This window comes from Eptesicus fuscus, chromosome 2, assembly GCF_027574615.1.
Source record: "Eptesicus fuscus isolate TK198812 chromosome 2, DD_ASM_mEF_20220401, whole genome shotgun sequence".
NCBI classification, from domain to species: domain Eukaryota; kingdom Metazoa; phylum Chordata; class Mammalia; order Chiroptera; family Vespertilionidae; genus Eptesicus; species Eptesicus fuscus.
The window spans coordinates 99,238,188-99,254,760 of NC_072474.1; the positions used below are offsets into that span (position 1 = coordinate 99,238,188).

General features: G+C 37.6%; 1 protein-coding gene across 4 annotated transcripts in view; it reads right to left on the reverse strand.

Annotated features, from left to right (window-relative positions):
- Positions 1-16,573, reverse strand: part of PCDH7 (protocadherin 7) — a 431,945-nt gene that overhangs the window by 355,044 nt on the left and 60,328 nt on the right. The window contains exon 2 of one of the 4 annotated variants that reach the window (XM_054729610.1): positions 3,749-6,694. The exons of the other annotated variants lie outside the window; for them this stretch is intronic. Coding sequence (XP_054585585.1) covers positions 6,617-6,694 — 78 coding nt within the window. The 3' untranslated portion in view covers positions 3,749-6,616. Of the gene's footprint in view, positions 1-3,748; positions 6,695-16,573 lie in introns of those variants that run through there. 4 annotated transcript variants of the gene reach the window in all.

Genomic DNA, 16,573 nt, shown 5'->3' on the forward strand with positions numbered 1-16,573 from the left:
GGAGAGACAGAAACATCAATGATGAGAGAGAATCACTGATTGGCTGCCTCCTGCATGCCCTACACTAGGGATCAAGCCCATCACCCAGGCATGTGCCCTGACCAGGAATTGAACCATGACCTCCTACTTCATAGGTTGATGCTCAACCACTGTGCCATGCCAGCTGGGCACCAGTGTCTTTCTTAACACTTTTTTTTTTTCAGTTACATGACTGTTACAATCAAGTTTCAATTTTGCTTAAAAAACATGGCATATAATAAATATGCAGGGGGATTAAAAAGTCAACCAGTAGATTTTAATTGCAGCAGAAAGTTAGAATTCACGTGAAATGTATTATCAGGAGGCAGCCGGTTTCTGATCTCTCTAAAATGCATATACCACATGTCTGCTTCTTTCCTGAGTCTGACACATAGGGGAGAAAAAATCCTTGCTGACCCGCCTTTCACAGCTAGACACAGAGAGAAGAGGAAAGATGAGAGACCCAGGTTCCCCTCAGCTGCCACTGACACAGAATCCTCCCTGACACAACCGGGCAGCGGCAATTAGGAAACAGGCTGAGCTGTGCCTCATCTCAGAACTCCAATCTCTCCACATAGGAAATGTTCATTTTCTCCTCACCTCTGAAGACACAGATGAGGAAGATATTCACTTTTAATCACATTCATTTAGCTCCTCATCAGAAATCCACAAAAAGCAGCATTAAGATAGTTATTCAGGTGGTATTTACATCTATAAAATAGAGAGTAGCTAGGTCTTTCATAAAAAATGTAAAAATTATTGAAACTTTATGACCTCATAAAAACGTGGAGTTGGCTTTGTTTCTTTTCAAATGCTCAGTCACTAATCTGTGATGCGAAGTGACTATAATTGTCTCATGTTTTCACAAGCAATGCTATGTATTCCCAAGCACACGGAGCCATTTCTAAGGCCTACATTTTCCACACTCACAACTATTATGATGAATTATTATTCAATATATTCCATCCAAAACAGTAAGTTTCAGGAGGCAAAACTGAGCATTCTTTGTTTTGTCCTTTCAAATATGCTTAACTAAACAATTACTATGTTTAAAATTTTTAAAAAGCCACTTTATTTCTAGACATTAAATATTATCCAGTTCAATTCATCAGATATTTATTTATATTTCAGACATTTAAATTTGTCATCTAATAATTGCAGCATATTTTCTGCTTAATGAAGAATGTTGAAAATAGAGCCCTAGTCATATATAATAAATATGTATTAAATATTTGCAAGAACAACAAGACTTATTTGTGGATTATTAGCATAATCAGCTTTATCTTTAGTGTTATGATAATTGGACAAGTAATTTATTCTTACATTGCACAATTTTTAAACTACTAATAGTGGGAGAAAATTGTATTCCTTTATGATTGAAGATACAGTGATCTTCAAAACCTGTTCTTTGACCTTTTAGAAACTTTCATCATTGAATTGTGACAAAGTTTTGATTTCAACTCTCACAGTTCCCGTTCCCTTATCTATACCTGAAAAAATTACAGCTCTCAGAGCTCCAAGGTTTGAATTGAAGCAGATCAGAAATTGATGACTTTCTCCGGAGAAGCTGTACCTGCACAATTTGCTGAGTTTCACGCCATAGTCTATGCAGAATATTGAGGGCATAGTGTTACCTCTTCTGTGAGGTGCCTTTCAGTTCACTTTTGACAGTGATATTCAGCTTATTTTGGCCCATGAACATCTCAGTCAGCAATGACTACACTCTACTCATATGTCAATTATATAAGCAACAATAAGGAAATTAATAAGTACCAACAGTTGCCAGGTTCTTGTTATGTCATGCACATGCTGCCTGGATGAATCTCATTTAATAATTGCAACTAATTTATAAGCTATATGTTGTTATTAACATCATATTACAAATGACAAAGGAAGGCAGAGAGATGTAATTTGTCCAAAGGTCACTCAATTTGTAAGTGTAAGCCAGGCAGTCTGGATCCCAGACAGGGTACTCTTAACCACTGTGACACCCTGTCATTTAGCACATGGCATTGGAATAATTACCCTGCATGGCTGGAATTCCCATTTGATTGTGGGCTCTCTCTGCTCAAAGAATGCAGTTGCCATTTTCCTCAGTCCACCCCGATTCCAGCAGCAGTCTTAATTTTTTTTTTAATTGGTGCAGCCCAGCCAGCATAGCTCAGTGGTTGAGTGTTGAGCTATGAACCAGGAGGTCACGGTTCAATTCCCGGTCAGGGAACATGCCCAGATTGTGGGCTTGATCCCCAGTATGGGGCATGCAGGAGGCAGACAATCAATGATTCTCTCTTATCATAGATGTTTCTATCTCTCCTTCTCCCTTCCTCTCTGAAATCAATAAAAATATATTTACCAAAAAAATTGATGCAAATAGTACATATTTATAGTAACATATTTTCAGCCTGCAAAGCCAGTAAGTTAGGAAAGAATTTCTCTCCTCCCATGTGTAGTTTAAAGGAGAACTTCTATCACAGATTCCAACACTGTGCACCAGAATATCAGCATACCTCTCATCTAGTTCGTGCTGAATCTGCCTCGCTCATGCTCATAGATGCATGATGTAAGGAAATGCAAAATGTATCTCTGCACCCCCAAATAGTTTCAGAACCTAACTTGCACCCCTGTCCTATAATAGGGTTCAAAATGACAGTTCCATGGCTCACCTGTTGAGTGCAGCCTCAGAAACCAGAGTGGCGGGACTCAAAGCCCACCTCTACCTCCTGCTAGCTCTGGAGCTTTGCAAATTTACCTAAGCTCTGTGTCTCGTTTTCCTCATCTTTAAATTGAGTGGTTGTCATGACAATAATAGTATCAGTCTCATGAGGTTAAATAAATCATCCTTTTGTCCAGCACATCCACACTGTAAATGCTACTCTCCCGTTAGTCACTTAGTAGCCCTCTTGGTTATGAGAGAGAGAGAGAGAGAGAGAGAGAGAGAGAGAGAGAAATGCCACCCTTACATAACTTTTATTACAGTATATTACAATTGTTAAATTTTATTATTATCAGTGTTAATATCGTGTGCCTAAATTTTGTCACAAGTACGTATGTGAGGGGAAAAGCTGTGTGTATGTGTGTATATATATATACAGGAATCCACCACTAATTATCTTGGAACTTGTCCCCCACAAATAAGGGGGAACTACTTGAGGCAAGTCCAGTCTTCATTTTTTTAAATGTACAGAAGCAAGAGGCAAGAGTAGGAGTTTTATTTAGAGACAGTGGGCATTGGAGAAGCTTGGTAGGTGGAAATCTGCAATTCTCCCATTTAAATTTCTAATCTTGTAAAATAAATAATATATTGACAAAATTGAAATTTAGGATCTAAATCAATTCCATAAATGGCCAGAAGTTCACCTAAATGAAAAGAAAAAAAATGTTTGGTGAGACCAATGACCTAAATAAGGATCCCTGAAGATCACCTATGCCACCCCTGTGACTTAGAAAGTGACACTATTCTGCAAGTCAGAATGTTGCAAGGATAAAAACAAAAAATCTACTTAATATATATGCTTTCATGTTGCTTCCTGCTGTTTCTCTGACCTTTCCCAGCTGGAGCAGTTGCAGGAAACTAAAGTAAAAGTACTATTTTTCTGTGTGAGGCACTTTGCTACTAAACATTAATCATGAAATTGTAATAGTCGCAAGACTCCTCTGCCTGTTGCTTCTTCTACGAAGAGAATTACTATTAGATGAAAGAGCCCACCGCAATAAACAGCAGGGGCTAGAGTTTCCTCCTCTTAACCCTACCAGTGTGACCCAAATCCAGAAATGCCTTTGAAGTCAGGGAGACCTTCATGTGCTGATCAATCCTTGGGGGGTAAAGAGCAAGAAAAACTGGTTCTCGCACTTTAATACTCTGCCAGGGATGCATTCAACACTGTGCAGAACGAAAAAGTTTCTTCAGTAACAAATTGAAGGATTTTATTCGGAGGTGCTTCTTGGCTCAATTAACTAAGAGGGACCTATTGATCCCAGAACATGATTATTGATACATATCCCATTAAGTTAAACCAAGAATGGAACAGTAACAATTGTATATTTCTATGTTTCCCTGGTCTTAGGGCATGTATTGAGATTTGGGTCTATTTCAATCAAAAACAATGTGGAATTCTCTTAATACAGATGATCAGTATTGATGATTAACATAATCAGTATTAAATATCACACTGCAATATTTCAAAGTTATCAAAATCTTAGAAGTTAAGAATTTAAATGACCTTAAAACTGATAGTGCAGTTCAAACCTATCACTTATGAATGAGGAAGAAGAGCACCTGAGAACACAGGTATCTTTGGGTCTTCCTGTTTAGAGGCAGAGCAAAGTTTACCATCCAGACTCCTGGCACAGCGGGCTGGGAGAGGTCAATGGGGGTAAAAGGAGACGTATGTAACACTTTCAACAATGAAGGGTAATAATTTAAATTAAATAAAAAAAAGATTCCTGGCACAGTTCAGGGTGCTTTTCTCTACACACTCTTGCAATTCTCTGTTCGACCTTTTCTTTTCTTTTTTTCTTTTGTTGTTAATCCTCACCTGATGATATTTTTCCATTGATTTTTTTTTTTTTTTAGAGAGTGGAAAGGAGGCAGGGGAGACACAGAGAGAGGAACATTGATGTGAGAGAACCGAGGTACCAGAATCAAACCTGGGACCCTTCAGTCCTCTGGCCCATGGTCTGTCTACTGAGCCAAAACTGCTAGGGCTGTCCAACCTTTTCTCTTTATCTTAAGTGGCTAACCACTTCACTCTCAAATTGTACAGATGTGGAGAATGTATTCTAAAAACCAGCAACATGAACATATTTTATGTCCCATTGTTTTAAGATACTCTTAAAATACAAAATATAGGCACTTTATAAAGTAGGTTTTTTATTATTATTTTCATCACAGAAAAAAATATTCAATACAATAGAATTATACAGTTTGTAGACTTATAATTGATTATACTAGCATAAATAAAGACAAAAATCCCTGTAATAATGTAAGATAGAGTACCAACTTCAGCTGATTGTCACATAGAAAGAAGAGGTAAAAATTTCAACTATAAAGTTAACCAGCAAGATAAAGAGGAATGAATACAAATACCAAAGAACAGTAGTTTCAAAATTATTATGGCACATGCTGACTACAAAAAAATATATCAATCTGTGTTAAATATTCACTATCATTTCTAGGTTAATTTGTGATTACTTATATAATTTAGGTTGAAGAACGGTTTTTAAAAAATACATGTAACTTATTGGTAGATTAAAAAGTTATAGTTAGCACACAAATATTTCTCAATTCTCTTCCATAAGCTCATCCATGATTCACATCCTTGTCACTGAGTAAAGTAGCCTGAAGGAGCATAATAGGACTTTCCAACTGGCTTCAACCTGATTTCACAGGAGCCTACACTCATTATTTTCAGACATTGGCACCATCTTCATTTAAACAGCTCAATTGCCACAAATATTCTATTTAATTGGAGAGCTTTTGCAGTAGTCATCCTATTTTAGCATTGCTTTCATTGTGAATAATAATCTTTAATAATAATCATAATACATATGAATGGCTTAAGATAGTTTACCTCTTTACATTCTAGGTAACAGCCCAAAGTGCAAATGCCAATCATTAAATTTTACCGCCTTCCACTTACACACATGCATATACACACACACATACACTCACATCCAGCCAAAAGTTAAGAGTTAACATTTATAGTGTCTTCAATTGTGGAAAAAATAATAATAATGCAAAGAGGTACTTTCTGCATGCAATTCATCCTTAATAAAGTAAAAATGCCTTCTTTTGCATATATAAATGCATAGGACCACACATTTAAAGGCCAGTTTCCTATTCATATAATGGCCACACATTCCTTGAACATTTATGGGGTTTACCCTAAATTCAATCAGCAATCATGTAAAATGTCTGTGACATATATTGCGATCTATCTTTTGCTTTTATACCAGAAGAAATTATGTTTCAACAAGTATCACAATAACCTAAATTTTGTTTTCTCTCATGTCCACGAGTTTCTCACATTCCCTGATTGACAGTAGTATCAGTCTAATCTTCTGAGAACTCAGTCCTGAGGTATACATTTCTTTTTCTTTGTTGATCTAGCACTGGCTCAGGTGATCTCTGCATAATGAATCCAATTAGTTCCAGCAAGGCAAATGCAATCATATCTGTACTAAATCTCCACGTTATTAACTATAAACACTAACAGGATACATGTCTCCGCTCTTTGCTGGAGTCCATTCAAGTGCAAACTGAAGAAAAAGGATTTCCTGTTCTTCTTTTCATACTCCTGAGTATGATGATATCTGACTCTGTTTCTCCACAGTTATTGATAAGATTAAAAACCTCTCTCACATCCCTCCTTTATTCCATATTGAAAGTTTGATTTTTGTCCCAGTTGTTTGCAAAGTATAGTTCCAGTCATTTTTTTTTCCAGAGATTTTATTTTAAAGCCATTTTTGTTTTCTTCCAAATCAGAGCTTCATTTTAATCAGCTAGTGGTCCTGCGCCATGGGAATCAATTTCTTTTTACAGAAGACAAATCCAGGTCTATTAGGGTCCAACACACTGAGTTGGAACATTACATGTATTTCACTTACGAGCACATACATTCATTTTACACGATTCCTCAGTGTGGCCAGGGGGGTTCGTGGTCTGCACTGAATCCACCTATAAAAAATACAAAAATATATGTCTGCTTTACAGGGATGGGAGTAGGGTTTTGCTAGCCTCGTTCCAAAGCTTGGAAGCACATCTCTGCTAATAGTATTCTTCCCTTATTTAGGGATATATTTGCAATGGCCATGACCTCTTTAGAAGTCATAGAGACATATCAGTTCTCCCTTCAATTAACAGCCCTGAGGCATCTACATTGATACTGCTGGCTTATCTCTTGGATACTGTCTCTGTAAATATCAAGAGATATTTTCATGGTAAAAAAACAATAATACTGAATGAATTGTGTTTCTGGCTTCCAGCTTTTCAAGGCTGTGAAAAGTCACCATAAGAGGGGTGCGGTGGTGGGAGGGTCATTTGTTTTGTTTATACTGCAAATATAAAAATGAAATAGAACTCTTGTTGTCATTGATTATACAATTTACAAATCCCTAAGATCGCAGGGACCTGAGTCTGACCTGAATGTTCACTCCCGTCAAAGCAGCTCTCTAGTCTCCAAATGCAATCAGTTGATAGCTCCCACTCTCTTTATAGAAATCTGAGCAGTTTACATGCTATCAACAAATGGCCTGTTGACCTCTGGTCAGGGTTGAATTACTCTACCTTCAAAGTCCTAACCGGTAAAGGGCAATGTCTTCCAACTTTTTATCGTTTGCACAACTAAAAGCGAAGCTAATCCTTCAAAATGTTTTGGTGCTAATGTCAGTTTTAAATCATATTAAGTATGTATTTCTCTTAACTTGAGCCTGTCCAATGGGCTGATTTCTACTCTCAGTGCCAGAAGTTTACAGAGTATTGTTTCCCAGTTTGGTGGTGCAAGAGATGTTAGTAAAATGTTTAGTACGTTGAAATATTGCCAACAGGATAATAAATCACTTCCGTAGAATAAAAATTCTGCAATTAACTACCAAAGTAGCTATCTTTACTAACTAGAATCAGAAAAGAGAAATATTCCTCCTGATTTCCAATACAACAATGCATCCTCAGAAAACAAGAATCAGTGTTAGAAAAAGAAGTAAAATTATTTCTTTCACTGAGTAACTGATCAATTCATTTTTGAAAGGAAGTGCTGTAAAAAAAAAGTAATGTATAATTTTAAAGTTGTTTATATTCAAGAGCAAATAGTGTTAAAAATTGCTCTGACCACCAATTATTAATATTAGCTGTATACATTTAAGTGGCTTTAAAATATCTTAATCTTTTTCAATTAACTTTTATCTTTTCCTAGATATTAAAAACATTTTTTTTTCTTTCTCTAGCAGTTCTAAAATCTAACATAACATGGGATGTACTGGCCAATTACACAAGTAGCACACATTTACCAAGGCACCTAGGATAAGTGAATCTTCTGGTATAAATTGAAAGTTTAAGATAAACAGTTTGTCTCATTTTATACAAACTATATCACTGCATATTTCATTTCAAACTGCTTATACACAGGTGAAAACTAAATATTTGGAAGTTTCAGAAGTTGTTCTTTATTACCAAACCAACTACCATACAGCCATACTGCACACGAAGACTACATTAGATCTCTCTGTTAGATACTCTTACTATGGGATATATTGCCATAGGATTGACCAGATATTTAACTATTTTTGTGAAGCTCTTCATTTAATTCTCACACCCTATACAAAGCTACAATGTGCTCCATGAGGGCAAACATCATGTACACTCTGTTTATTGCTTTAGTCTCAATTCTGGCACATAGCTAGCCCTCAATGAAAATTGGTTTAATGAATGAACACATATTTAGGAATAGCTAATTAAGGAAATCACATTACTTGTCATATCATAGTATCACTTGTACCTAATTTTAATATTTTGAATTCATGTGGTTATCTTTTACTTTCTTTTTACTTGTCCTATGATAGATCAGAGATAGACCTTTTTAAACTGCAGTCAATTTGACTAGCATATTATTTGTTTCATTTTTTTCTGCTTCTTAACTTTAAAATCTCACTAACCTCTTTTTTTTAAACCTTTCCATATCATAGCCATCTTCTTTTCTTAGAGAAATACTATGTAAAATGTTCTGCACATTTTTTTGATAAATGAATAAACAGATAAAATAATTTTTAAAAACATAGAAAATAAGAAGTGTCAAAGTGTTTCATTTTCTATTTTCAAGACCTGTCATACTTTTCTCTTAAAAAGCATCCCCAAGAAATAGAATGCATTTAAGTAATTAAGTCGCCATACTGCCACACAGCATAATAAATTCCTCTTATTAAAATGTTATTGCAGAACAGAACTAACTCTCATAAATTAACTACGTAAAAGCAGGCTTCATGTTTTTGTGGTTTGCAGCTTTGAGGCATTGAACAAATGGATTTGTGCACTAACGTTCACCTGTCACTAAAGCCAAGAAAAATGGATTCTTTCCTCACCATTAAAGATTAATACTGAAAAACAAAAGTGCAAACCTAGAGTCCATGGAGAACAACATAGGTACCACCATCGTGAAACCTGCAGTGGCTGAGGGTCAGGGTAGAAATGGATGTTACCAGGATGTGTTTTTGTTTTGATTTGAATCCGCTAATTAAAACGGCCCTGGAAGCAATTTTCAGATCATTGCCACTGAGGAGGCAGGCTCCACTAAATCAGACAGAACAGTCTCACCGTCAGGCCAATTCAGCTGAAGTCCTATAGACACAGCCTTTGCCTTCGCCTTCCAACCTTTTCCTCAATGTGTTCTATCTCCCAGGCAACAAGTTACACACACACACACACACACACACACACACACACACACACACACACTAAAGATGAAAGCAAGTTGTTCTGGAGCATTTTCTACCAGACCATTTCTGTATCTCCCTCAGTTTTTGTAACCGTGCTGGAAGAAGAAACCTTATTTTCTTTAATCTGGCTATTTATTTATGTATGTATGTATTTATCCTTTAACTCAAACTAGACTCACTAACCTGACTCACCCACTTCCTTCTCCCTTGCTTAATCCTTAAGCCCTCAGGACAATGAGGTTCTGGTCAGCAGTCAGTAATCTTAGAAACAGTTTTGGGTTTATTGACTATAAGGACAAGAGTTTTGGTCAAACTAGAGATAACATCGTGGCCTCAGTTGTGTTTCAGCCCTAGAAAAATCCATTGATCGCATCGTGGTGAGAACAGATAAGACAATGCTGTGGCTGACATCAGGGCCAGATCCAATGGTCAACTACCCATACCCTAGTACCAACCAATCAGCAGAGACTATGACCCTGACCATGACCTAACTCCCTTACCACCATGATTAATGGTTTTCCCCCTAGACAGCAAATCCCCTAGAAGCCATCAGGTGCCATGTCTTTGAGAATGATCTACCTGGGACTCTGGGCATGGCGCCATCTCCTTAATAAATACTTACTTTCTTGGCTGCAAACTCCTGTTCATGTCTTATTGAGCTTTGATGCGCACAGGCAAATGGACCCCTTTGGACTCGTAACATTTATTTCCTAACCAAAAAGACTGAAATAAGCTGGCAGTTTAATTAATAAAAACTATCAGCAAAATGTTAAATTTAATAATTTAATGAAAGTTATGTTCTTTTCCAGAGCTCCCTAGTCAATAATTGGTGACAAATGCTCGGAATAAGAAAGGCATTATGCAGAAAACAGGAATAGGATTCAGGTTTAGGTACAAAAAGACATTGGACACTCACACATACTAGTAAGACTAGACATTTTCTTAATTTTTCTGAAAAAAACTTCAAAACCATAAACAAGGGAATATGTATATATATTTTGAAAGGCACATGTGTCTATTTTTCTACTTATTTTTATTAGGCATGCTTCAAAACTAAATCATGCATCTATGTAATTGGTGTAGATTAAGTACAAGTATCTGTTGAATGTGGTTGCATATAATTGGCAATCTGTAAAAAGATTCTATGAATATTCATATTTTTTCCTTGACTGATATTCAAATCTAGGGAATAGTATAATGTATCAAATTAAAAGAAGTCTATTCCACAACATAGAGAAACAAATTTATGTTAGTTTCCACAACCTAGAAACAGGAAATCGATACTCCTATTTTAGAGCATAAATAAATAACATAGGAGTTGAACTGGGACAGAGCCACCTAACAATACTGAAAGTTTATCTGTTATTTATTTTTGAATACTAATGGAAAATGGCACATAAACATAAGGTAAACATGGGATTTGTTGGGTGGAAGACTAGGAGGAAGACAATTCAAAAGGATATTCAGTCTTTTACATCTTTTTTATTTATAAAAATGATGTACCTTAAGCCATATATAATATTTATTAGTTATTATCACACCCATATAGATGCTTATTAAAAGATTTCACTTAACTATCTAATTTAACATCACAGAATCCTTATGAAGCAGAAATTATAATTTTGTTCATTTACATATGAAGGAATTGAAGCTCAGAGCTTGATCTTATACAAAATCACACAGACAAGAAGAGGCACAATAAGGGTGTCAAACCAAGACTTCGGCTCAAAATCTAATATTTTTTTCCCTACATTGTTTTCTCAAAATTCTTTTTTTTTTTTTAATTTGGCGTTGGATCTTTGAGAAATCGTTGACTACGTTATAACTGCAACTGTCTCCATTTCTTCCATAGTTTGAGGAATAATAAGCAAACTTATGCAAGTTTCCAAAACTATATAAATGAATGTGTTAAGGAGCTCAGTTCCAGAAGCCTATTGTTAATCATATGCAGGATTCTACCGTAATTATTTAAATTCATGAAAACATACCTTAAAGTTGTCTAAACTGCCAAAAGAAAAAGTAACAAATGAGATAAATTCTATCCATTCAAAGAAAGGGAAGTCCATGCCCATTCACAGGGGTGAGAGTGCACACACACACACAAAAAGGCCATTCATTTGCACTGTTTGAACTACACTCTTAAGAAAAGAAGCCTTTGAGATTGTGAGTCAACCACTGAACTGGCCATGGAAGGAAAGGGGTTAGTTAGATACTATGAACACAATTCCTCATCATAGGCACTTTGCTGACTTCAAAATAATAATGATGTGGGCCTTCACAAGAGAATGTCTCAGGTTGGATAGCCAAGTAATCAATATTTACTGACTGACTGACTGCTAGCATCATGGAATCTCAGAATCAGAAAGAACGCCAAAGGTCAGAGTCCAATCCTGTGAGTAGCATCTCAGGAGGCATGGGAGGACATACAGAGCAACCAGCACAGTGCTGGTTCTGAGGAAACCTTTATTTATCTTTGGAAGAGATATACCAATATATACATATAAACAGACTAGAGGCCCGGTGCACGACATTTGTGCACGGGGTGTGGGGGGGGGCGGGGAAGGGTCCCTCAGCCCGGCCTGTGCCCTCTCACAGTCCGGGACCCCTTGGGGGATGTCCGCCTGCTGGCTTAGGCCTGCTCCCCGCAAGCCTGGCTTCTGCCAGAGCGGTGCTCCCCCTGTGGGAGCACACTGACCACCAGGGGGCAGCTCCTGCATTGAGCGTCTGCCCACTGGTGGTCAGTGCATGTCATAGTGACTGGTCATTCCACTGTTCAGTCTATTTGCATATTAGCCTTTATTATATAGGATTACTAATCTTGGGGAAGAAAATATAAGAGCCAAGTAGGTAAAACAATAAGAACTCCAAAGAGTGAGAAGAGACTGTGGTGAGGATAGTAGGAAGAGGGGTCATTGATTAATAGAACTTAAGCTGGGTCTTAAAAGATGGGTAAGCTTGAGATATATGGAAATGGGGGAAAACTGCAATACCAGAAAAGTCAAAATTGTGAAGAAGTGATGAGATGAGGTAAGGAGGCCGTGAGTGGATTTCCCTGCCTAACCCAGAGATTTCTGTAATCGTACTCAACTCCAGGATGAGCTACCTTCTCTCCTTAGCTCAAACCTACATATAAAAGGAGCCAATGTAATAATTAGAAAAACAACAAAACTATCCTGAACATCTTAAATAAGAAACACACAGACACATTAGGTAACTGTCAAAGCCAGAGTATGCAATGAACACAACTAGTTGTTAAAGCTAATGAAATTAAGCTGAGGATTCCTGCTCTAGAACAGCCTATCCTCATGTTAAATTTTGTATAAGTTAAATCATAATTTTATTTTTTCGTGTTTTTATTTCAAACTAGGGGCCCGGTGCATGAAATTCGTGCACTGGGGTGGGAGTCCCTCAGCCCAACCTGCCCCCTCTCACATACTGGGAACCCTCAGGGGATGTCCTACTGATGGCTTAGGCCCGATCCCCATGGGAAGTGGGCCTAAGCCACAGTCTGGCCTCCCTTTGTGGGAGGCAAACTGGGTTGGTCAGGGGAAGGCAACAGCCCCATCACCCTGCTGCTGCAGCCACTGCTAGTCACCACAGCCACCAAGGTGTTTTCATCAACACGACTCCAGTCTCTTCACCAAGAAAAAATGACAACTTTCTTTAGGCATTTTCAAGATGTGTCTTTCATAGGATATGCATTTCTTTCTTTCTTTTTTTTTATCCTCGCCTAAGGATATGTTTCCATTGACTTTTAGAGAATGTGGAAGAGAAAGGGAAAGACAGAGAGAAACATCAAAGTGAGAGGAACACTTTGATTGGTTGTCTCCTGCATGAGCCCTGATCTGGGCCCCGGCCAGGGAGGAGCCTGCAACCTAGGTACATGCCCTTGATCAAAATCAACCCAGACCATGCTGTCTGCAGGCCCAGGCATTATCCACTGAGTCAAACCGGCTAGGGCAAGATATGACATTTCTTAGCCCCTCCAGCAGCGGACCTTCATTTTTTTCTCCAGAAGTGTGGTGGAAAAACCCTAGGTCACCTTTTTGGATTCTTATTACCCACGTTACTAAGAATATTACCAGTGGCATACAGGAAGCTTAGCCAATGGGCAGTCAGTAAAGGTGTTTCCTCTATAATTCACACCAATCATTGGCTGTGTCCTGCCCAGGCCTAAAGCCTCTGGCCAAAGCTTTAGGCCTGGGAAGAGGACCTCCAGCTCCCTGTGATTGCAGACACCACCCATTGGGCAAGGGACCCCAGCTCCCTGCAATCCACCACAGGAGCAGAACCCCTCGCAGGAGCAGACCCCCAGTTGCCTGCGATCCATCGCAGGCTCCCCGCTGGTGCCCAAGGCCAGAAAAGCCTCCAGCGGAGGCTTTCCCGGTCTTGGGCTCGGCCACACCCCAGCCTGCCTGCCACGGATCGCAGGAGCCAACCCCCAGTTGCCTGAGATCCATGGTTTCCTGGTGGGCGTGGCTGGTGGGTGTAGCAAAGGTATGGTCAATTTGCATATTACTCTATTATTAGGTAGGCTGAGTATTTTAAAGGAACATTCTTTCTTAATCAGGGAGGGATAGAAATCAACCCAATAGACTGCCATCAGTATATAAGCAAAAACATTAGAATGGATCCCAGTTTTATAGTTCAATTAAATTTGGCCAAAGTTGAACATTAGTGCATTTCCAGTCCTACAGCTCATAATAAAAATGTACAATGATGCAAACTTAAGCTATGATCATTATCCTCTTCAGACCATAAAATCGGCCACCTTTGGAAACAAAAAAGCCGTACTGACTAGTATTCACGTGCCAAAGCAATAAGCTGCCCCGAGAGAAACCGGGACTCGATGTTAATGAGAAGATGAAGTGAACAACAAACTCAGCTATTCTTAAATGCCACTGAAATTGCGATTGTGTGCCTGAAAAATTGAGTGCTACTTGGGGAGTCTTAAAACCCACAGAGGGGAGTATAAAGCAGTCAAAGTGTTTCCAGATGATGGATAAACTCACAAGGAGTTTGATCCACTAACAAGGAAATGGTGTAAATGTCCAAGGAACTAATGGAGTCTTTAAAGAATGAGATAGAAAAAAATTACAAAATCCAGCCAACCAATGTCCTGCTTCTAAAAGATATGCTAAAAGTGTAAGAATTGGCACAATGATTATGTGGTCCCTTGGTTAATAATACATGAATTTTTAAATCAAATATACTTCTCTTTTAATATGATTTATGGTTGACCAATTTCAAAAATCTATGCTTTCTGATCGTTAGAAATTTCTAGAAATGTTTTCATAAACACTTTTGTAAATACTAAAAGCCACAGATGTAAGGACTGATAGGAGCATATTAGTAATGTAGAAATATAACTTCAGGGATAAAGAAGACACCTGGAATCATCCTCTATGAAATTATTCATCTTACCAGTGAAAATACTGATGCCCAGAGGGATGACAAGACATATTCAATGTAACACTGCAGATCTAGATTAAAACTAAATGTCCTCACTCCCAAATCCAGTGGTTTATTTACATTTGAATTATGGGAATTACATGTGTAAGAAATGGAAGATTTGGAGATGAGATTAATTAAATAAGGACCAAGCATCTGTAATTCCAGGACATTTCAGCTGTGAAATTCAGTGAAGATATAAGTTACATAGACATCTTTTTAATTGATAGTGGACTTTGTGTTAATAATGTCAGTGGGCTCATTAAAAAGAACAGTGGCGCCCTGGCCAGTTTGGCTCAGTGGATAGAGCGTCGGCCTGCGAACTCAGGGGTCCCAGGTTCGATTCCAGTCAGGGGCATGTGCCTAGGTTGCGGGCACATCCCCAGTGGGGGGTGTGCAGGAGGCAGCTGATGGATGTTTCTCTCTCATCGATGTTTCTAGCTCTCTGTCCCTCTCCCTTCTTCTCTGTAAAAAAATCAATAAAATATTTTTTTTAATAAAAGAATAGTGGCAATGCAAAAATACATCAAGTTTGTTAAATTCCAATATAAGAATCTGTAATAAAAATTTTTCTGCATAGACAAAATTTGAAGAATCCTTTATTATTATTGTTGTTGTTATATTATTAGTTTGAAGAGTTTGCAAAACCATTAAAATTTTTTAAAAAATCACTTTTAAACCAAGCTTTCTTTTGTAGCTTACTTTCATATTTTTAAGGGGAGGTGGTCTCAATCAATATTACATAGAACTTTTTCAATGTTCCTCACAGAAAAATGGCTTTACATCTTCCATTTTAAAATAGGTCACAAGACTTAAAGCGCTTAATCAAAAAGCAATATGGTGTTTCTTAACATAGGGAAAAAAAAGATTATTTGCTTCTCTTTTGCTCCTTTGTCTTATAAGTGCAGTGTGATATATTAGTTTAATTAAAGTCTACCAAATTATCATAAGGATTTTATGTGCTGCAAATAATTGGTTTTTTGTTCTCTGCTCACTTTTTGTTAATGGAAGCAGAACATTTTTTTTTAATGATACTTGGTATAGACACTAGAGAACTACAAGGAGGAAAGGCACAATGAGGTGCCTAATTGAAGTGACCTTTGTCATCTTGGACATAAAATTAAGTCTGCACTAAAGCAATGAAAGAATGTCAATGGTTCCCAAGAGTTAAGAGGATAGGTATAGGGCCCAGAGCCAAACCACACCAATAATGCTACCAATAAAAACTGACAATTCTATTAATATAAAAAGCTGATAGGCTCTAAAATTAAGTTATATATATATATATATATATATATATATATATATATATATATATATATCTATATATATACACACACACAAACATATGTCATATTACAGATTTTTAAAAATATAAAACATTATCATGTGCAATCTGGAGGAGATGCCTCCTTGACCATGCATGCTCCTGGAGCTCTGGGGCCCTGAGTTAACCTCTTTACTTCTCTGAGCCTCAGTTTCTTCATCATAGACGGGAACCTAAGCGCCTGTAGGGATTAAACAGAAAGCCCCTGTGATAGTTTCTTGTGTCAACTTAGCTAGACCATGGTGCCCAGATATTTGGTCAAACATTATTCCGGATGTTTCTGTGAAGGTGTTTTTTGGATGAGATTTACATGTAAATCAGTGGACTTGAGTAAAGCAGATTTCCCACCAC